Below are 22,317 nucleotides of genomic sequence, written 5' to 3' on the forward strand. Positions count from 1 at the left end.
ACACTTCATGGCAAATGTCCTTTTCTGTTATTAATTAAGGGATGATAGAGGCCAAGGCATGCCACGTCTCACTATTATTTTCTAAATTCTATGCAAACAGAACCAGGCTTCAACTGAGAAGAGGAAGGAATGAAGAGCCTTCTGCCCCTATGTTTGCTCTTTATAACATTTTCTTCTGCATTTCCTGTAGACCAAAAAATGGAAAATGAAGAAAATATGCAGCTGGCTCAGGTACTGTTTCGATAAATATTATTAACAACTATTAATAAAAAATTCATTCTGTTGACTGTCTTGGGACCTAAAAAGACAGCAAATTCCTATAAAAGAGTCCTGAACTTTCTTGTAAGAAGGAGCTGCTTTTTGGTTCCCTTGCCCTAAGGACCTCAAAGAACTGTGTGAGGGGTGGAGAGTAGGGGCGGGGTAGAGGAAAAGGCAGGATTTGCTACAACTTTAAGCAATGTTTACAAATGAGGAGATAGTGAGAGGAGAAAGAGGACAGCGCTGTAAGAAATGGAGGTCTCTATAAAAGCATTTCAATAACAACCAGGAGGACCCAACTACAATTTGGAGCCCTTATCTCTTTATGCATGAATAATACATTGCTTTGAGATTCCCGCTAAAAATTAGTCCAGTTAACTTGCCCTATTTGATTAAATTCATTAAATTTGTGAAATGAATAATCACCTATTTCTTCTAGAATTTGTTTCAAGGAAACATCAAAATGAAAATAATAGCAAAAATTTGTAAGATATGTGATCATTTAACACATAGAAATAGCTTGATTCTCCTCTGTGGAGGTTTGAATTTTTATAGGCTTTGTGGTTTGGCCAACTCGGGTCACGCATAGCTCAACCAGTCCTTGAAAGTTAAAAAAATGAGGTGACTCCTTCCTTTCCTCTCTGTTTCCTTCTTTTCTTCTTTCTTCCCTCACTCCTTCCTTCCCCTCATTACCTATTTCCTTTTCTTCTCCGAACTGTCAAAAAGGATTTCAGACAATTTTGTTGTAACCTGAGGTGAAGATTTGCTCTCTTGTAGTTTGTGCCTTTTTGTTTCTTTTTTTTGTCTTTTTGCTCAGGCATATCTCAACCAGTTCTACTCTCTTGAAATAGAAGGGAGTCATCTTGTTCAAAGCAAGAACAAGAGTCTCATAGATGGCAAAATTCAGGAAATGCAAGCATTTTTTGGATTGACGGTGACTGGAAAACTGGATTCAAACACTCTTGAGATCATGAAGACACCGCGGTGTGGGGTGCCTGATGTGGGTCAGTATGGCTACACTCTCCCTGGGTGGAAGAAATACAACCTCACATACAGGTAATGCTTCTAACCACTTATTTCCCCCTAATCCAAAGAAACATGAATAGAATCTCCAAGGAACAAAAATAATCATGGGTTATTTTACCACGCACTTCCTATGTGCACGGCACTTTATAGATTTCATTCATTCCGTCCTCCCAACAAACTTGTGATGTGGGCACCGCTGTTATTACCACCTTAAACAAAGAGAAACTGAAACAACAGATTATTTACCACAGTCAAGGTTACATAGCTCTTGTCAGCAGACTGGCTCTGGCAGAGATCCTCTAATCTTTGGCCTCTGCCAGCTCCAAATAGGCTCAGGACCTGAAGCACTGCCATCCGATTGCAGATGCTTGAAGGTACAGATGCAGTGTGCTCAAGAGAAAATGAGAAGACCCTGGAGCACAACCAGTTCATGTTAGAGACGTGTGTGAGTTAGAGTTGTCAAATCTCAGACGGACTCCGGAGTGAAGTATGGAGTGCTTTGTCCCCAGACATCTCAAGCAAAGAGGGCTGGCTCATTGGCAGAAAGAGGATGAAGTGTGTCCGTGACCTGAGATAGAAATAGTGACCTTGACCACCACTCTACAGCCCTCCTGGCTGGCCCTAGAGAGTTTCTGATAGTTCTTCCTTCATCTTACTGAGCCTTAGGTATTGAGATGAAAATAGGTTTAGGAAGACAAATATAAACAGGAGGGGAATCTTTTCCTGAGTAACTACCTTTTTGTGGCTTTCACGTATTTATACTCTTAATACATGACACAAGACTGATTCCCACAAGCCATCCGAGAAAATAAATCTCAATTCTTTTTAGAACATATTTATAATGCAGTTATATACACAGCAAACACATACATGAAATTAATGCTCTCCCACTCAGGGTATGATCTTAGGGAAGTTATTTAACCTCTTTGAATCTCATTTGTTAAAGTGTTATAACACTCCCTGATTAATAGGGCAGATGAGAGAACTGATTTATATAGCATTGTAAAAGTGCTTTATTTAAACAGTAAAGTATTATACAAATGTAAGAATAACACCACACCAAAAGTTGCTGCAGCATATGATTGATGAAATAGAAATGATTTTCTTTTTGTAGTATATTTGCATACATGCATGTATAAGCACAAATTGATATATTTTTGTTAATTTTTAAGAATCATGAACTATACGCCAGATATGGCACGAGCTGATGTAGACGAGGCTATCCAAAAAGGTTTAGAAGTGTGGAGCAAAGTTACTCCACTAATGTTCACCAAGATTTCCAAGGGGATTGCAGATATCATGATTGCCTTTAGGACCCGAGGTAAGGTTTTCAGCAGAGGGAAATCTATGGCTATATTCATCAGGAGCTTTGAGGAGGCTGATCTCTTTTTCCCCCATGAATTGTATCTCAGTCCATGGGAGATGTCCTCGTTATTTTGATGGCCCCTTGGGAGTCCTCGGCCATGCCTTTCCTCCTGGTCTGGGTCTGGGTGGAGACACTCACTTCGATGAGGATGAAAATTGGACCAAGGATGGAGTAGGTGAGTTCAATTTCTTTATGAACAAAATTTAGTATTCTAAAGAATCCCTGAAAAGAATAGCTTTGCAACTAGTTGCTTTTTACTTCCCAATTTCCCCACAATTTTCTGTATTCTAAGATGACATGGATGAGTTTTCAATATCTGTCCAGACAATTGTGCTTGTACAGTTGAGAGCCTTAGGCATACAATACCCTCATAAAACTTCTAATCCTCTTATGAACAGAACATTCTTCACTTACTCATACATTCGTTCATACATCCACAACGCCTGCAGTTCCACTATGTGCCTGCAACTATGCAAGGTGTTGTATGGACCACAAAGTTGTACTACAAAAGTTCCAGCCCTTCAGAGGTTCATGATCTTGTGTGGCATATAAGGCCTAGGTTCACATACAACCATACAAAGCAGAATGTGCTGTGTGCTGTACCAATGGGAAAAGTCATCTGTGGCTTAAGGATTGAAAGACGACTCTAGGGAGGTGGTAATTTTGAGTTAGTGATCGAAGGATGGTGTGTGGGTTCATGGCCCATAGAAGGACTATTTATAATCATGAACTTCCTCTTCTAACTGTTGCCCATCCATCAAGGAATCAGACCCTAACCTTTATATTTGACCTGTTCTTTGAAACCAAGTGGTTTGACTTTATTTCTCTTAATGAACCTCTCTGGCACTGAAATAAGAGATATTTTATTACTTTTCAAACAAAAAAACAAAACTTTGCTACAGTAAAAGTATGTGTACCAATCAAAGGAGCAGGCTGAGTAGACTCAGGTCCTCCCCACTTTGTTTTTCTATCATTGACAACAGTCATCTTGGGTCTGCCATTTGGTTTCCAGAGTCCCAGGAAAGCAGAAGGCGTGGCTCTGCTGATGGGTGGTATAGAAGGTCACAGTTCAGTCCTGACCAAGTAACTCCAGATAGTCTATAGATCAGTTTTATAGTTTCTGCGAAATTGAAAACCTGTAACTCAAAATGGTCTGTGGCCACTCATTGCTAAGTCTGAACATGTGATGTAATTGTTCTTCTTTTGCTAGTGAACAAGGAAGGTAAAGAAGTCAGTATGACTGGACTTCAGGCACCAGAGGAACTCTGGGCTTGGTTGCTGCCACTGCTAAATGAGTTAGTATCACAGACAAGAGGATGAAGGAAGTAGGATGACACTGTCATCCAAACAATGGAGGAATTGAATGGACCATGACTGCTTTTTATCTTCTGCTGAGACATGTCCCAATATTTCTTTGGATTTGGGCTACAGGCAGTGGATATGTTCAATCAGGCAGTTATAGGAAATATCCTAGTGCTTGCCAAAATCAGGATAACTCTCCTTGCTCAGCCAGGCTTTATTTTCCCATCTAGAGGCAGAGATTACTCCAAGAGTTCACTGGGGGTTTCTTTTATCTCTATTAAATCCAATACTCAGTCGTAAGTACTATTATCCACACTGCTCCAAGCTCTCTGCCAAGGGGGATGTTTGGGGTGGATTATCAAAAAGTGCAACGAGCCCTGGGCCCCAAGTTGGCAAAAGTTGCTTGAGCAAGGCAGGGGATAAATAGAGGCCTCCAACAAGTTCTGGGTGGATAACCAGGCAACATGCCAAAATGGCTGTCTTCCAATTGCTTTGTTGCATTCCCTCAGGGTCTCAAATGCGGGCCCCAGGGAACACCCAATCGTGTATCTTTTAGCTCATTGACGTAAAAGGGAAAACATTTTCCTCTTCTCTAATAAAAACACAAAACCTCAAGCAAATGTAATCTTCTATAAAACTGGGATTTTTTTAATAGGAAAACTGTCAATAATATATAATATATGATTATCTCCTTCCTTGGAATATGTAGGCTTTCCCTATAGAAAGGGTACAAAAGACTTAGTGTAACTTGCTTAAGGGCAATAGTCATAAGTCATCTGCTAATGCCACTACTTCCTAAGGGAAGGACAAGTCATTGCGTGGTAATATCAAAGGAGTTTAAGCATGTAGAGAGATTTTCCTGAGAATCTTTTAAAGCGAGGGCAGTGTCAAGCCTGTGTGTGAGTGTGTATGTGCTACACACACTAAACCACTGAAACAGGCCTTACAGGTGCATGTGTGGTGATTTGGCAAGAGCAACCAAGGTCTGACCTTGATTTCTTTCAGGGTTTCCCATTTACTCCCTGAGGGACCCTGGGTAAGTTAATTTACTTTTCTTACTCTGTTTCTTTGTCTGTAGAATAAGGATAATGCCCTTCTTGCAGGAAGATAACAGAAGTTACCCATAATGAAAGTGAAAACATCTTGCAAAGAACTTGCCCATAGGGAACATTCAGAAATTGTTTTGACATTGATAATTATGTTGGTGATTATTAGCATTGATGATGATGATGATTAGAGTGATTTATATATTTAATAACATCTCCAAGACAGCAGAGATGTTATCTTTTTCCTACAGTATCATATGGCCTATAATACTGTCAGCACATGATAGACGCTCTGCAAATTTTTGGTAAATGAAGTCATTCAACAATGCTTTACTCAAAACCCACTATGACACAGGCTCTGTCATAGAAATGGAGTGTGCAACAGTGTACGAGACACAGACCTTGCCCTAGGTTTACAGTCTAGGGAGCACACACAACCAAATGGAAATTCCAACCAACATGATCAACACTGGGCTAAAGGGAGCTATAACCATATAATAGGAGCACACAAAAGAAATTCCAACCCAAATGCAGAGGTCAGGGGAGGAAGTGATGCCAAATCTGAGACCTGAAGGCTAAGCAGGAACCAGAAGGCAAAGTGGAGTAGACAGTGTTCTGGACAAAACAACCTAACCAAATCAAGTATTAGAAATGTTGTGGAATAGAAGGCTAAGTGGTGAATAAGATTCAGACTGCAGAGGGTCTTGAAAGCCAAGATAAAGATTTGGACTTCATATAGATGACCTGAGTTTCAATTATTTTTTCAAAGAGTCACTTGTCCCATCCCTTATCCAAAACCACACCCAGTGACATTGCCAGTCAGACAAGGGGCAGCAGCAAAGGCTAGAGCAGAAAAGCACCAAAGGCCATGAAATAATCCTTTGCCATTCATGTTTGTTTTGTGCAAACATCACCGGACAAGTCTTCATCATGAAAGGCTCAGACTTTTCCTGAGGATCCACAGGCTTAGTTGCAAGTCCAAAGACAGTCTTTTATATTTAGAACCTTACAGACTAGTGGGAGCAAGAGAGATAAAAAGGCAATTCCACCAGGCATGCTAAGACTTCTGGTATGGGTGAGTCCAGGGTACTGTGGTCTTGTGTAGGAGATGCATCTAATCATTCTTCCATCCAAATAAACACATGGATGGAGATCCAGCAACCATTATTAAGCACCCACTATGGATAAGCAGTTTAGCAGTCACCAGGAATAAAAGATGATTAAGACACGGTCCCTGTACTGACAGGGTACACAGCTTGGTGAAGGAAATAGACAACACAGTCCCTTATGTGCTATGACAGAATTATCACTGAGTCTATGGAAGCCCAGAGGTGCATTTAACACAGCCTGGATAGGAGCTGGAGAGATAAGGGAAGCCTCATGAAGGAGATGACTCTAGAGGGGATTTCTGAGGAAGAAGTAGGATAGATAAGTAGGCAAAAAGGAGGTGGGAGAGATAATATTCTGGGCAAAAGAGATGGAGATATTAAGACAGAGAGATTAGAAAGAACATGATATTGATGAGAAATGCAAATGATTCAATATGGCCAGCTCATGGAATATGAAAGTTAAAATATGAGGCTGGAAAAAAGGCAAGGATAGATCATGGAGAGCCATGTTAAGATATTTGCATTTTATTCTACAGCCAATGGATAACCTTGGAAGAATATACGTAGGAAAAACATGATCACATATAGGATAACCTAGCAACAATCCAAAACTGATGGTTAAATACTATCCATTCTGAAACACCTGTTTCCTGCCATTTGCTTCCTTTAGGTCATATTTCTCCATGATGTGACTAATATCAGTTATTAGTATTGAAATCTTTCCCAGATAAATGATGGTGCATTTGTTACAAGAATTATCTGCTGGATGGCAAGCCCTTTCTTGTTTCCCCTTAGTTACTTCCTAATCTCAGATGCAACCCTTCTCCTTTTGATTGATTCATGTATTCGTGTTTTCTGTTTTTGTTAAGGATTCAACTTATTTCTCGTGGCTGCTCATGAATTTGGTCATTCACTGGGGCTCTCTCATTCCAATGATCCAACAGCTTTGATGTTCCCAAATTATGTCTCCCTGGATCCTAGCAAATACCCACTTTCTCAGGATGATATCAGTGGAATCCAATCCATCTATGGTGAGCAACATCACAAATCTGAATATATGTGAACTAAATAGGAAGCTTTCCAGAAAGGAAGTTGAGAAACTCACTTCTTGAAATTTTATGAAGAAAATATTCACTTGGGTAAGATCCTTCTGTAGGTATTTCCACATGCCTTCTTAATTCACTGTGGTATTTCTTTTCCATCAAAGGAGATCTACCTGAGACACCTACTAAGCCAAAAGAACCCACTGTACCCCATGTCTGTGACCCTGATTTGACTTTTGATGCTATCACCACTTTCCGCAGAGAAGTAATGTTCTTTAAAGGCAGGTAAACCCATTCCCTTAAGCTCTTCAATTTCCTACGAAGACTTTTCTTTTCAAGAGATTTGGGGATAAAGAGGGAGTCATGGGGATCGTGAGAATGTGTGCCTTTTACTGTCCATTTTACAACTCCTCATACTGTTTGAATGTTTTACTATGAGTCTATATCCTACATGTTTGATAAATTAATTTTTAAATGTTTTTAAGCAAATTTCTAAATTGCCATTGTTTAAGAAGGTGAAGTAGAGTCTACTTTCAGTGACTTCTTAGCTAAAATAATACACCAATCTCAGTGACATGTTGGAGTTGACTTATAACATTTCAGGATCCAGTTGTTAAATTTTCCGGAATTTTGTAAACCAGTTCACATTGCTTTGGTGGCTTAAAACCGGCCATGGTTGGAGTATTTACACCCTGGAAATCATCAAATGATAAAACTTAGGTCTTTTTCCTACCTGGAGAGCCAGTTGTTAAACACATATCAATAGACCATTCCTTAATGTTACATCAATAAAGCATTAGTGGGAAACCTCTTCTCTCACTATGTATAATTTATAGGATTTAAATTGCAGCATGGTATGTCAGTTACGTATTTCATGATCATATTTTCAGAACAAAGCATCAGGACATACACCATCTAACAAGGATATAGGGGCAAAGGGAAAAATATTTTAAATCAGACTCCTTCCACCCACAGCTCTATAGAACTGTAATGACATGCTGTCACTACCATGCCCCCAACAGCAGAGGCTGAGAGACTGCTTGTCAGGAAGGGGTTGCCAGCATGAGAAGGGAAATGGAATACAAGGACTTTCAAGTCTCATTCATAGACTCAGAACTTTACAGCCAGAAGGAAAAATCTGAGGAAATGTTTTGCCATGCCCGTGATAACATTTCTTCATTCTAGCAAACATCAGCACTGAAAAGTTCGTCTCAGAATACTTGATGTTGGCTTAGAATATTGGGTATTGCTACTTCGGCAGAAACAAGGCCATTGAGCACAATGAGAACTTTTTATGATATTTCTGTGGACAGTTTGCTACTCTAAGTACCCAAGAGAGTAGGCACAGGCATGTCCAGACCTTGGTGGCCCAAAGGGTAGAACAGAACTCACAATCCCCTAAACTTGCGGGGGAAAATTGTGTGAATGCTCTGAATTGTATGAGGAAAGTACCAACTCAATAGATAAAAGACAAGCCTATGTTCGCAATGTTTTCATTGAAATAGACATATACAGGCTGTATATGTAAAGTATGTTTTTTTAACACAGGTACCTATGGAGGATCTATTATGATATCACCAATGTTGAATTTGAATTAATCTCTTCCTTATGGCCATCTCTGCCAGCTGATATTCATGCTGCATATGAGAACTCCAAAGATAAGATTCTGGTTTTTAAAGGTAGCTTTGCCCATCGTGATTCCTCTTCTCCCTCTGGATGCCTGAACTGGTCTGTGGGTATTTTGCGGCAAGGAGCTTAATCTTCATGCATGAGCCAAATGGGCAGGGCTTCTGCCTGACCTTAGACTCCTATCACAAAGAACCACTATCCAGGGTTCTCTGTGGCTGTGAAGGTAAACACCATCCCAATTGCACATGAGCTAAAAGAACCTGTATGACAAAAACTAAAAAACAGTCTTTTTTCTGTCAAATAAAGGTAACCTATCTCTCTTCTATACTTCTTTTTTGCTAGGGTTGCCAGATTAGGAAAATGAAAAAATTGGATGCTTTGAATTTTGGATAAACAGCAACAAAAAAAATAGTGTAAATATATCCCTTGCAATACTTTGGATATACTTGTACCAAAAATTAGTCATTGTTTATTTGAAATTCAGATTTAACTGCTATCTCCTATTTAATTTAGCAACCCTAGTTTTTACATGGATTTCATCAGATTACTTACCTTTGAGAACACTTAGGTATTGAAATTTAGGAGAACATGCCCAAACATACTTGACTGTTTTGTCAGAGTTAGAAAAGCAGTCAACACAGTGAAGCCAATTGACATGGGTATGAACACTATTAACTATAGGTATATATTATTTGTGTTCTATTAACAATAGAAGCCAGCTAAAGAAAGTGGCAAGAATAAGTGGAAAAGTAAGACTACTAAATCTTTAAGCATTGAACCTGAGAGAAACTAATTATCTAATTATTTTCAAACTTCTTAAGACATCTATTTCTCCCTCTAGGAAATAGATCAGAAGATAACCACTTTCTCTCTTCCCAGATGACAACTTCTGGATGATCAGAGGATATGCTGTCTTGCCAGATTATCCCAAATCCATCTATACACTTGGCTTTCCAAGACATGTGAAGAAAATTGACGCAGCTCTCTATGACCACAACACAAGAAAAACCTACTTCTTTGTGGGCATTTGGTGCTGGAGGTAAGTTTACAGAAAATTGACTCCATTTTATTCTGGATAAAAATATCCACATAGCATCATTTTAACACAGGCAAAAATAAAACTAACCTACAGTCTTCTTAAAGTAATTATGTTGAAAGCAATTTCAGGTGATGACATTCATCAAACAAAAGAACGTTTCAATGAGTCCAAAGATCTTCCTCCAACTTAAAAAATAAAGATAAGGTAAAATAATAAAGCTGGTGAGGCCAACCAAATTGCCAATGGCCAACATACCAGTCAAAATTTGTGAAACTCCGAGCTGAGCCCTCACATTGATTGACCAGTTACTCAGAATAACATCAGTCTGGCAAATGATGTGGGTTCTTTACCTTATCATTTCTTGTTTTCAAGACACTATAAATGATTCAACCAAACATAATCTTTGGCATATTTTTATTACTGATCCAATTAGTTTTCCTCTACTAGCCTACTTTTTCTCCACATCCTCACTTGACTCCAAGCTAGCCAGTAGAAGAATTAAGCTCCCAAAACAAAGATCCCCTGGAAACCTTCCAAATCCATGTCTCCAGGTATGATGAAGTGACCCAAACCATGGACAAAGGGTATCCACGGAGGGTGCTAAAATACTTTCCAGGAATTGGTCTCCGAGTTGATGCTGCTTTCCAGCATAAAGGTAAGCCGCAATGCCTTAACAATTAGGATACTTGGAAGACTTTACTGACTGTGAAGGAAGACAGCACAAAAACTTAATATCTCAATTTTAATGTGATTTAACTACTCTTGAGCACAGGTAATAATTAACTTTAACCCTTTGGGCATTATCACAAACTGAATCAGTAAGTCCTGAATTACGTTCTCCGTTACACTATCTCAAATCTATGCCAAAAGTACCAAAATTAGTTTTACTTATCATTGATCCAAGATACCCCCTAAAAGACAACCCCTGAAGAGTTTTAATTGTGAAAAACGATGAAGCGCATGAACTGAACAGTGATTCTCAAACTATAATGTACATAGTTTAATATGCACAGCTTGGGGTTTGTGTGCAAAATTATGGTTTCTGAGGCAGTAGGATTGTGGGTAAGCTCTGGGAATCTACAGTTTTAAAAGAATCTCAGCTAATTTAATGTACCAGTCCAGCTACTATGTCTTCAAAGAAAAAAACCTAGAGCATGGAATAAGGGAGTCTAAAAATGTTTTTGAGTGATACAATCTTTTATTCCAATGAAATCTAATACAGAATGTCAAAATCTAAAACAGATAAAGCAGAGCAGCTCTAGAGAAATGAGGATGGAGGGCCTAAGGCCATACCCACAGGGGCCTTCTTCTCCCCCTCCCTGAGATGCTTTTTTGAAACCTAGTTTGAGAACCTCTGGCAAAAACCACAGTCTGGCTAAAAAGGTAGTAAGCTCCTTGAAATTCATTTCATGTGTTGGCTTCTTCCTCAAGGAAATAAAGTAATATTTCTCATGTGACAGGAGTAAAGTAAAATGTATTTATATAATTACACAAGTTTCTTTTCTCTCCATAATGTTCAATTATTTTATTCAATATTCATAAAATTAAAGAGTATGCAACCATTATATAGTTGTGCCAGATAACTAATCATGATTCTCTCTCTCTAGGATTCTTCTATTTCTTCCGTAGATCAAAGCAATTTGAATACGACCCTAGGGCAAAGAACATTACCCGAATGATGAAAACCAATACTTGGTTGCAATGTAAAGAACCATCAAACTCATCATCTGATTTTAGTATCAGCAAAGAAGTACATTCAGGAGGACTGGAGACGTTTTATCATAAGAACTTGAACTTGCTTATTTTCAGTATTGTTCACATGCTAAAAAAAATCTACGGTTATTAATAAATTCATAGTCCTAAAATAAACCTCCAGATGTTTTTTAATCTGAACTTTGCTTCAAAGTAGAATAGAACTATTCTTTAACATCGAGTTGCCAGTCCTAGTTTTAAATATCTATTGGATAAAGATTCAACAGCTATTTTGAACTGCCTGATTCGTTTTACAGGAAGCTACCATGTATAAACAAAACTCTCATTGTACTTTAAGCCTATTTTATGCTTTGTGCACTTAAAGAAGGAAGCCATGTGTCTTATAACAACTAAATACCGAAGATATTTATTAAACCAATCGTTAGCATTCTAGTTTCTCTGCACTTTTGGAGTTGGAGTGGCCCAATAAACTGCATTCCTCATCCTGATCCATGTTCTGAACCCACTGAAAAATAACAAAATGCCACTTCATTACTGATAAAGATCATATTGGAGAGTGTATCTGTGGGAGAGCAAGTTTCCTAATATGAAATGTTAGAATGAGACATACTTACCCATAAGTCATGAGAAGAACTGGAAAGTACCAGGCCTCCCCAAGAACGGGAGCTCCCTACAGGCTGCATGGAGCCCAAGGAGAAAGACACAAGGATGGAGCTACATGTGCCCAGTTTCTGCTCTCAAATTCACCAGTCAAATAAGTTATTTCACCTCCCAAAGAGAGGAGTGAGTGCCTAGAGGGATGCAGGAAGTGTTACACTAGAGGTGATCCCCCAACAATTAAAGAACAAGCAGGAGTAGGAAAATAGTGTTCCCTCCAACTCACCCAAACATAGACCAATGAATTTATCCATTCCTTTGAGAGTTTAAAATCGAGTTTTGTGCACACTGATCTCATATACAAGGAATGTAGATGGTAGTTAGTCTGTGGGTGGTGAACAAGATGTAGCCCACACAGAAATCAAAATATAAGTATGTACACCTGACATTTACATAATATTATAAGCCAATGTTACCTCAATAAAAATAAATAAATAAACTAATAAATAAGAAATGGGGAAATTTCCTCCCTGTGTTTGGTCACATGATATATGGATATATTGGATATATGGTCACATGAGCCTAAACCTATAGGTGGAAAGTCCCTGTCCTCTTTGTTACACCATGTATTAATTGTGTTTCCAAATTCTTATGGTTAGGTTTTACCTTTACACCCTCAAAGCTAAATTCTTATCAAACTTATTCATAAATTTTTTTACCCAGAAGATGGGAGATTGTCAGTAGAATTTGATGCTGATGAGTGGAAAGACTGAGCAGGTGTCAACTGATAGAAAATAAGCATAGAAAATCTCAGGAATTCCTACAGCTAGTCCCCCACTGCCACATTTTCCCTTGAGTTCCATGTTCCCAGATTCCTAAAAGAAAGAGGTATAGAAAAGAGTTATTGCATGTTTGAAACAGACAGTAAATCTTAACAAGTACAGCTGAACGCCTGGAATGTAGTAGATGGTAGGTTAATCTTTACAAAAAATAGTGGTAGAATGATCAAATATCCACACATATTAAAAAAAAGAACATTCATCCTTCCTTCACACTGTTCACAAAAATTAAAAATGAGCCATGGACCTCTAAATGGAAGAATTAAAAATATAAAACTTTTAGAAGAATATAATTTTAAAAATTTTGTGGCCTTGAATTAAGCAAAGATTTTTAGATAAAACATAAAAATCATGAACCACAAAAGAAAAAATTGATGAATTAAACTTCATCCACATTTAAAACCTTTGCTCTTCAAAAAAACAATATTAAAAGAATTTAAAGTCAAGCCACACATTGGGAGAAAATATTTTCAAAACATATATCTGATAAAGAATTTGTACCCTAAATATATAAAGAATTTGTGTAACTCAAAAATAAAAAGACAAACATCTCAATTTTTTAAATGGCCAAAATATTTGCTATATAAGTGGCAAATAAACACATGAAAAGACGTTCATCGTTAGGGAAATACTGATTAAAACCACAATGAGATACCACTACATACCAAAATAGTTACAAGTAAAAAGACTGAAAATATCAAATGTTGACAAGATGTAGAGTAACTGGAATTCTCTTAGAATGCTGGTGAGAATGAAAAATGATACAGCCATTTTGGAAAACAGTTTGACTACTTCTTATAAAGTTAAACATACTCTCACCAAGTGACCCAATGACCCGACTCCTAAATATTTATCCAGGAAAAATGAAACACATTCACATAAACAGTTCCACATAAACTTTATTTGTGATAGCTTTATTTATGATAGCTAAAACCTGTAAACAACCCAAATGTCTATCAATTGGTGAATGGATAAACAAACTGCAGTACATCCAGACAGTGGAAAACCAGCAATAAATGACCTATCCATGCAATAATACGGATGAAGCTCAAAAGCATTATGGCAAATGAAAGAAGCCAGACATTAAAGACTACATATCATATGATTCCATTGTATGAAAAATTAGAAAAAGCAGAACTATAATAATAGAAAGCAGATCACTGGCTGCCAGGGGCTGGAAGAGGAGGAAGGGATTGACTACAAAGTAACACGAGTGATGGAAATTTTCCATATCATGATTATGGTAGTGGTGACCTTACTGAATACATTTTTTAAGACTATACACACAAAATTAGTGAATTTTATTATATGTTAATTCTTCTTCATTATCACCATTTTATAAAAGTAGTGTAGCTTAGGACTTAACATGTAGTAGATTCTAAAATGTTGGTCAAAGTTGCCTTGTTTCTCAATTCTGTGAGTTATATTAAAGATTTATAAGTATAACCCAGAGGGCAGGTGATATCACTCATCCTTTGAAATTTTAATAAACTTGACTTCCAAAATCCTATGGGGATTCTAAGGCTCTCCACCAAGCAATTGGGAGGACAAAAATTCTTAAGGTCCTTTAGCCATCCCACCTCCCAAGTCACCTCCCCAGCCACTTCTCCCCAGACTTCAGCCCCCTGCTCCTCTGTCTGATCTGCTCCGCCCTCTATGAGGAACCCCAGTTCCCATTTATTTATTTTTCTTTTTAAATATAAAGCAGATATGCTGCAACTTTGTTTTATTGTCTCTTAAACGTGCCATCAGGGCCTCCCTTTTCTTGGAAAAGCAGCTTAACAGGTGTTTTTTTTTCTCCTAGAGAAGAACATCAAAATACACTTTCACCTTGCTTCATAAGGAAGACATTTTAATTTCCCTTTGCTAGCTCAGAGGTTGGGTAAGGGTGTGGGCTCTGGAGCCAGACTACCTAGGCTTGTGGCCCAGTTCCTCCACTTAGTAGCTGTGGAAACTTGAGCAAGTGTCTGACCTCTCTGTGCTTCAGTTCCTCCATTTGTGAAATAGGGATAGTAAGAGACCTAGGTTCTTAGGGTTGTTCAGAGTCTGCACAATGGTCACGTACCGCATGCAGAATCAGTACCTGAGGCTTAGTAAGCGCTCAATAAGTGTGAGCCATCATTATTATAATTCAGTAAGTTAAGCAATTTATCCAAAAGTACAAACAACTGGAAAACTAGAAGCCAATCTCAGTTTCTCAAAATTGGAATAAAATATGATCCAGTTCTTTCTCTGCTGTACCATACACTTACTGGGAACAAGTTAACCAGAACAACAAACTTTGTTCCAGTTTGCTGTGTCATTTCTGGTTTTCTCAAGGGCCTGTGATCAGGTCTTGAAAGAGAGAAAAGCTTAAAACACAAGCATGAACAAGACTGTGTGGACAATAGTTATTCATTTTGGTGATGTGAGCAGCTGAGATGTAACAGAAATGAATTCATACAGAGAGAACATATTTGAATTTCTTCTTGCCTGGGGACAAAGAGAGAAACTCATCATAACCTTTCTATTGTTCATCATGGGAGGACTCTCCTAAGAGGCTCACTTGAATGAGTCATTTGTCCCAAAGGAAAACAGGATTATTATTATTATTTTTTTTGGTCTTAAAGTTATTTTAAACACATGACATATCTTTCAGCTGAAATTCAGTCCCTTGTTTTTCTTCAGATATAGAGAATCTTAAAAGGAAGATCAGTAGCTAAAAAATATCTTTAACATACTTAAACTGGTCACAAAGTCATAAATTTTAGGTCTACATTCACTCACTACCCAGATACCACTATCTATCCAAAGTTTCCACAGGGAAATAAAAATCCAGCTATTCTTGATATGAATCATTTAGAATTTGATCTCTAGGAGACACCAAGAAAATACAAACAAGATAGTCAACAATGAACTTAAGACTTCCTTAAAGTAGAAAGTTTCCAGAACACAGAAATGTTTCTGTCAGAACACGATTTGGTTTCATGCAGTATTTATTGCCTAACTGACCATAAAGCCAGATTTGGTTTTAATCTTTTTTTTCTCCCCAAGTTCCCCCAGTACATAGTTGTATATCTCAGTTGTGGGTCCTTCTAGTTGTAGCACGTAGGACCCCTCCTCAACATGACCTGATGAGCAGTGCCATGTCCGCTCCCAGGATGCGAACCGGCGAAACTCTGGGCAGCTGAATCACAGTGTGCGACCTCAACCACTCGGCCACGAGGCCAGCCCCAGGTTTTAATCTTGAGATTTAATAAAATAATGATTTTTGTCCATTTTTTCCTGAATTATAGTGTTCAATTTTATTAGTAATAAATAGTACAAGCATTTATTTTCAAGGTTGTTTTATTTTTTTGACAAACTGAGTTCAAAGTTTCAGGTTTCCTGAACTATTTTTTAGAACTTAGAAGAAAAAAAGAACCAAATAGGGAACATTTCAACTGGACAAATTCGTGAAGATGAAAGGACAAGTAAATGAGGCTAAAAGCCCTCAGGAAATACGATACTAGGGATTTGAAGCAATCACGTATGAAAATGCACCGTGAATTGTACTGCTCTTCAAATGAATGTGATCTTCTCAGGAGTCTTGTGTTGGAAAAGCTGTTGAGACAGATTTCAACTGACTGGCACCATATTTTTTCACATGACACTTACCTTGGTATTGTAATTGTTAATCAGTCTCTTTTATTCAATATATATTCATTTAGCGCCTGCTATAGTAGACTCACTGCCTGCTGAAGCATATTGTCTCATTCAACAAATATCTATCGAGTGCCTACTAGGAGTCAGGCACTCTTTTAGGAGCTGGGGCTACAGGAAACAGCAAAGCCCTGACTCCATGGACCCTATATTCCAGTCAAGGTAGAGAAGCCACAAATAAAAAGTTGTAAATATGGCAAGGATGATAAATGCTCTGAGGGAAAATAGAGCAGGTTGTGCCAGGGCCAGGCCTGTTTGCCTCTGGATTTGTTCCCCTGCTCCGAAGGGATGGTGGGTGCTGCCCCCTGCAGGCTGTGCACAGGCCTTGTGTTAGCCCGCATCTGTGTGAGTTCATCCAACCAGAGGCACAGAGGGAGACCTGAGAACAGAAAGATGGGAGAAACCGGGGCATCTCTCCCTCTTCCTCCCATGGCGGCATCTGTAGTGGTGGCTGTCTCTTCAGTGCTCCAGCTTCTACACAACTGCTATGGTTCCTTCTCTGGCCAGGTGATATAGGTGCCTTTCTCCTGCCCTCCTGGGGGGAGGAGGACTGGAAGTTTCTTTCTGTTTCTAACTTCTGGGTTGCTTCATTGTCTCCTCTGGCTTCTCGGCCTCTTCCATCACTCATAGAACTAATTTCTTGCATTAAATTCCCCTGTTTCAAATACGCAGAATGATTTCTGCTTTCCCGTTGACACTGGACTAATACTTCAAGTAAGGGGATAGAGAGAGACTGACAGACCCTGGTGTTTGGGGATGAATTACCGAGAGCTCTTAGTGAAGACCTGAGAACTAAATCTGAAGGAAGTGAGCAAGCAAACCATGTATGAGGAAAAGAAGGTTCCAGGAAGAACAGTTCAGTGCAAAGGCCCTGAGGTTTGCTTGAAGAACAGTGAAGAGGCTCCTGTGACTGGGGAGAAACTGAGGTAGGGGATGGAGGGGGGGAAAGGAGATGAAGTCGGAGAAGTGGCAGGGAGACAGATCATGTAAGGTCTTATGGGCCATTACATAGACTGTGGATTCTAGAGAGATTTAAGAAGAGAAACAACATTATGATTTGGCTTGTATTTTAAAAGAATCACACTGGCTGCTCCGAGGACAATAAACTATAGAAGCAAAAGAGCAGAAACAAGAGATATGTTAGGAGGCTACTGCAGCAGTAGAGGATGGTGGGAGCAGTGAGAAATAGTCTGAGGGTGTATTTTGAAGGTAGGACACAGGATTTGCTAATGGACTGGGTGTGTAGTGTGATATGAAGAGAGGAGTCAAGTATAACCCAACCTTTTTTTTTCCAAACAGCTGAAAGAATGGAGCGTCCATTCACTGAGGTGATTCAGTCTGGGGGAGGAACAAGATCAAGATATGCACTTGGCAGTTGGATACATGGCCTGAAGTTCAGAGGAGAGCCTGAGCATGGGGGTAGAAATCTGGGAGTTGTCGTTGTGTGTAGACACAGGATTGGATTAGGTCACCTAGGCAGTGACCCAGACAGAAACAAGAAGAAATTGAGAACCCATCCCTCCCTAGTCATTAACGGATTAAAGATAAACTGTGTTGTACATTTTGATCCCACAGTAGTTCTGTTTAAGCACTTGGGCACATTCTTCCTGTTGGGTGTCCATTCTCCATGCTGTGTGCCGTGAGCTCACTACTTCACCCTGCATGACTCACCACAACTCTGAAGCCCTTCTAGTGGATTCTCCAAACCAGAGCGTGGCCATGTCGTACAGGACAGGGATGGAGGGGCAGAAGGGCACTAGCCCCTGACTTCCCAGATTTAAACAAAGTAGAACTCTCACATGAAATCATCTATGTCAACAATGTACATCATGGTTTTATTTAGTAGATATATAAAACGATGATACATTTTTCATCAATGTGGAAAATTTTACAAAATGAGAAAACTTCCATCATGCCATCCTGAGGAGAGACCTATTGTCTAAGATGTAGGAGAACTCTGCCTCATCTCCTTGCTAAATCGTTTGCAAGCTGAGTTTCTGGCCTTGTGGTCTATTGAGACTTTATTTTAATAAGCATTATAAACATCATTGACATTTTTTCTTTTTTCATAAGAATGGAACTTATTTTAAGAAACAGCAAAAGAATCGATTCAGGAATTTAAAATTAGACAGCCAGCCCTGAAGGCCTAGTGGTTAAAGTTCAGCACTCACCGCTTCGTCAGCCAGGGTTCACTTCCAGGTCACAGAACCACACCACCTGTCTGTCAGTCGCTGTGCTGTGGTGTTGGCTCTCATAGAAGAACTAGAATGACTTACAACTAACATATACAACCTTGTACTGGAGCTTTGGAGAGGAAGAAAAAAAAAGTCGAGGTTTCTCATCGTCTTTGAAAAAAAAGAATTTAAATTTGGAAGGAACATTTCTGAAAAAAACTCACTTGATCATTTTCAACCTCAGTTATCACCTTCGAATTAGGAAAACATCCTGCTTTCAGACCTAACTCCAGGTGGCAAGAACAGCACATTATCAGAATGGAGTACCTACCCTGTTGGAACGAAGTGGAAAATGAGTTCCTATATTGTTAAGCATCTGTCTTCATCATTAAAGATGGTTTATCTGCAAGCTAGTTCTAGAAGGACTCTTCAAATAATCATAGTAATGGTGACCATTTATTAAACCCAATTTAATTTAATTTAATTTAATTGGTTATTTTATGGTATCTCTTTATCCTCATAACAATCCCATAAGGGTGGGTATTGTTGCATTTTATGAATGAAGAAATGGGGTAGAGAGATTACTTTTCTTGCCCAAGGTCACATGATAAATGTTAGGATCCAAATCCTGTCTCATATATTCACATTTGCAGTCTTCTCATAAAATATGAATGTCCTATCTATCATATGATATATATGAATGTCACTCTATCATGCCCTCTACTCGCCACCACTCAAAACAAAACAAAACAATACAAAACTTGTACGCATTTATCTGTTTACCTATAAGAACCTGATTCTCCTGTTCACCCCCAAACTTGCAGCAGTACCCAGCAGGCACCATTGCAACATGTTTCCCGGTTCTTCTGCAATATGTTTCACCAAAATGTTCTGATTTCATGATTGCTGTGGTTTATTTTCTCAATGTGTGTAAAGGAAAAAGAAAGAACACAGTACATTCCCCATTAAGCAATCCTACAACACACCAAGTGGCAAAAGATAGTAACCTAGGTTAGGCAGGACCCAATGGTGCCTGCATCCTTCCACGAAGACATTCCTGCTGAATACAATTGTCAAAGAGGTTCTGGGGAACCCGCCTGGGTCTCATCTCTCCAGCCTCTCTGCCTGGGACTCCCTTATTTCACAGTAATAAAAGTAACTAAAAATACTGGTTTGCAAGTTATTTGTATAGGACAACATAAGCAATATATGACAAAAGTTTCTATTTCACTAATTATTTTCACATCCATGATCTTATTTGGCTCTCAAGATAACCCTGGGAGGTAAGAAAGAAAATGCTGATGGTGACAAATCCATTTTACAGAGAAGAAAGTTAAGATACAATGAGCTGATAACATTGATGGAATTCATATTCAGATGCCCCGGCTAGTGGTTCTGTGTTCTTTTTACTACAACTCTTTTCTATATAACATTCTTCACCTCTCCAAATTTTTGTTGTTGTTGATGATGACTATTTGTTTTAGTCTTAACTGATTCCCTTCCTAAATGTAGGGACCATGCCTGAGGCATCTTTATATTTAGGGTAGTGTCTAATACCTAGGAGGCCTCAAGGAACATGTGTTGGATTGAAATTAATGACCTCGCAGTCTTATTTCCGTGATCTTGTTTGGGCCTTTGTATTCACTGCATTTATTCCAGAAGACACAAGCCTGGGGCACCAGCGGTGGTTTGGGGAATGGCCAAGTCCAACTCACTGCCTTGCAAAGAATAGGAGCATTCAGTAAATTTAAGATTTAACACCCAAAGCATAGCTGCCAGTCACCCCAAGGATTATGAAACACTGGAAACAGGTCATAAAATGGGAGCAAGTGTTCACAAAATCACAAAGCTGCAGCTTCCTTAAGATAGCACATATAAACACAGTTTTTTAACCTGAATGACCAAGATGCTGATGTTTCTTGGGGATGCTGCAGGTCATTCCTGAGCACCCTCCAGTTGGTAAGGACAGTCCTGAAGCACTCCCAGATCCTGCCTTCCCTTCTCCCCTGGGCTGGGCCTGTCTATGGCTAACCCCGGCCCCGGCCCTCAGGCAGAGTCCGGGCTGAGTCCCCCCACCTCTTATGCTGAGACCTGCCCACCTTTCTCCTTGGTTGCAACCACTGGGCAACCAACTGACCCTGGGCTGAGTGGGAGTTGAATTTGAACTGCCGGGCCCTCCTTTTCTTATTCCCCACTTTGGCTTTTCGTGGCCTTCACCTCACACTGTAGTAGCTTGATTTTAGCTCTGTTTCCTTCCCTTGAGGGAACCTGCAGGCTGATGTTGTGCCACTTATAACACCAGGCCTGGTTCCTCCGGGCCATCTTCTACTGCTGAACCTCCGAAACCTGCCTCCTACGCCCGGACAAGGGGGATAACTGAGCTCTTCTAACTGAGCTCCAGTAAATCTGCAAAGGAAAATGACTTCCATCTTTTAATACCTGTGCAGAAAGGACTACCTTTTCTCCTGGAAGATATAAAATGCATTTAACAATTTCTTCCTTAGAGCAGTAATTCTTAATCCCGGCTGCATGCTTGGCTGCTATAACAGACTGGTGGCTGTAATAGACCGGGTGGCTGAAACAAGAGACATTTATTTCTTACAGTTCTGGAGGCTGGAAGATCAGGATGCCAGCACATCTGGATTCTTGATCAGAGTTCTTTTCCTGGTTGTGTCCTCATATGGCCTTTTCTTGGTATGTGCATGCAGAGAGAGACATCTCCTGTCTCCTCCTCTTTTTATGAGGATACTAATCCCATCATCAGGGCTCTACCCTCATGACCTAATCTAACCCTAATTACCTCCCAAAGGCCCCAACTCCAAATACCATCACTTTGGGGATTAGCATTTCAATGTATGAATTTGTGGGGATGCAAACATTCAGTCCATAATAATGACAATTAGGATCACTCGGGAACCTTTTTAAATTACTAATAAGTAGGCTTCTTTATCTCAGACCAATTAAACCAGAATCTCAGGAGGGTGGGGCCCAAGATTCTGCATTTCTCACAAGCTTCCAGATGACACTGGTCCACAGACTTCCTTGGAGTAGCACTGACTTTCTAAAACAGTGGTTCTCAAATATTAGTGTGGATCAAAATTACCTAGAGGGCTTGTTACAATGTGGATAGCTGGGCCCGCCCCTAGAGTTTCTGATTCAGTAGGTCCTGGGTGGTGCCTGAGAGTCTTCATTTCTAACAAGTTGCCAGGTGATGTTGATATGGCTGGTCTGGAGATCACACTTTGAAAACCACTATAAGGTGCACTGCTCACCCCCTGCCCCGCCCTCGCCCCGCTTGCCTTTTTTGTCCTTCTAACTCCATTGTGGCTACAATGGTAAAGACTTAAGAGCATAGAAAGCAAAACCTAGGAAGACAGGGAGAGAGCCCCTATCCCTTTGACTGTTCTGGGTCTGGTTGCATAAACTCAACTTCAGGATTTGGATCAAGGCAGCTGGCAGTCGCCTCTGTCCAACAGTGGGGACTGGTGTGTCATA

At 39.5% G+C, this 22,317-nt stretch overlaps 1 protein-coding gene across 1 annotated transcript; it reads left to right on the plus strand.

Annotated features, from left to right (window-relative positions):
• Positions 1-95: 95 nt before the first annotated feature.
• On the plus strand, positions 96-11,912 carry MMP27 (matrix metallopeptidase 27). The gene is made up of 10 exons (XM_014860016.3): positions 96-231; positions 1,076-1,314; positions 2,457-2,605; positions 2,697-2,825; positions 6,977-7,138; positions 7,315-7,435; positions 8,699-8,829; positions 9,659-9,818; positions 10,370-10,473; positions 11,426-11,912. The coding sequence occupies exons 1-10, from the start codon at positions 130-132 to the stop codon at positions 11,662-11,664; spliced, it is 1,536 nt and encodes a 511-aa protein (XP_014715502.1). The 5' UTR covers positions 96-129; the 3' UTR covers positions 11,665-11,912.
• The last annotated feature ends 10,405 nt before the right edge of the window (positions 11,913-22,317 follow it).

Source organism: Equus asinus, chromosome 20 (assembly GCF_041296235.1).
Source record: "Equus asinus isolate D_3611 breed Donkey chromosome 20, EquAss-T2T_v2, whole genome shotgun sequence".
NCBI classification, from domain to species: Eukaryota; Metazoa; Chordata; class Mammalia; order Perissodactyla; family Equidae; genus Equus; species Equus asinus.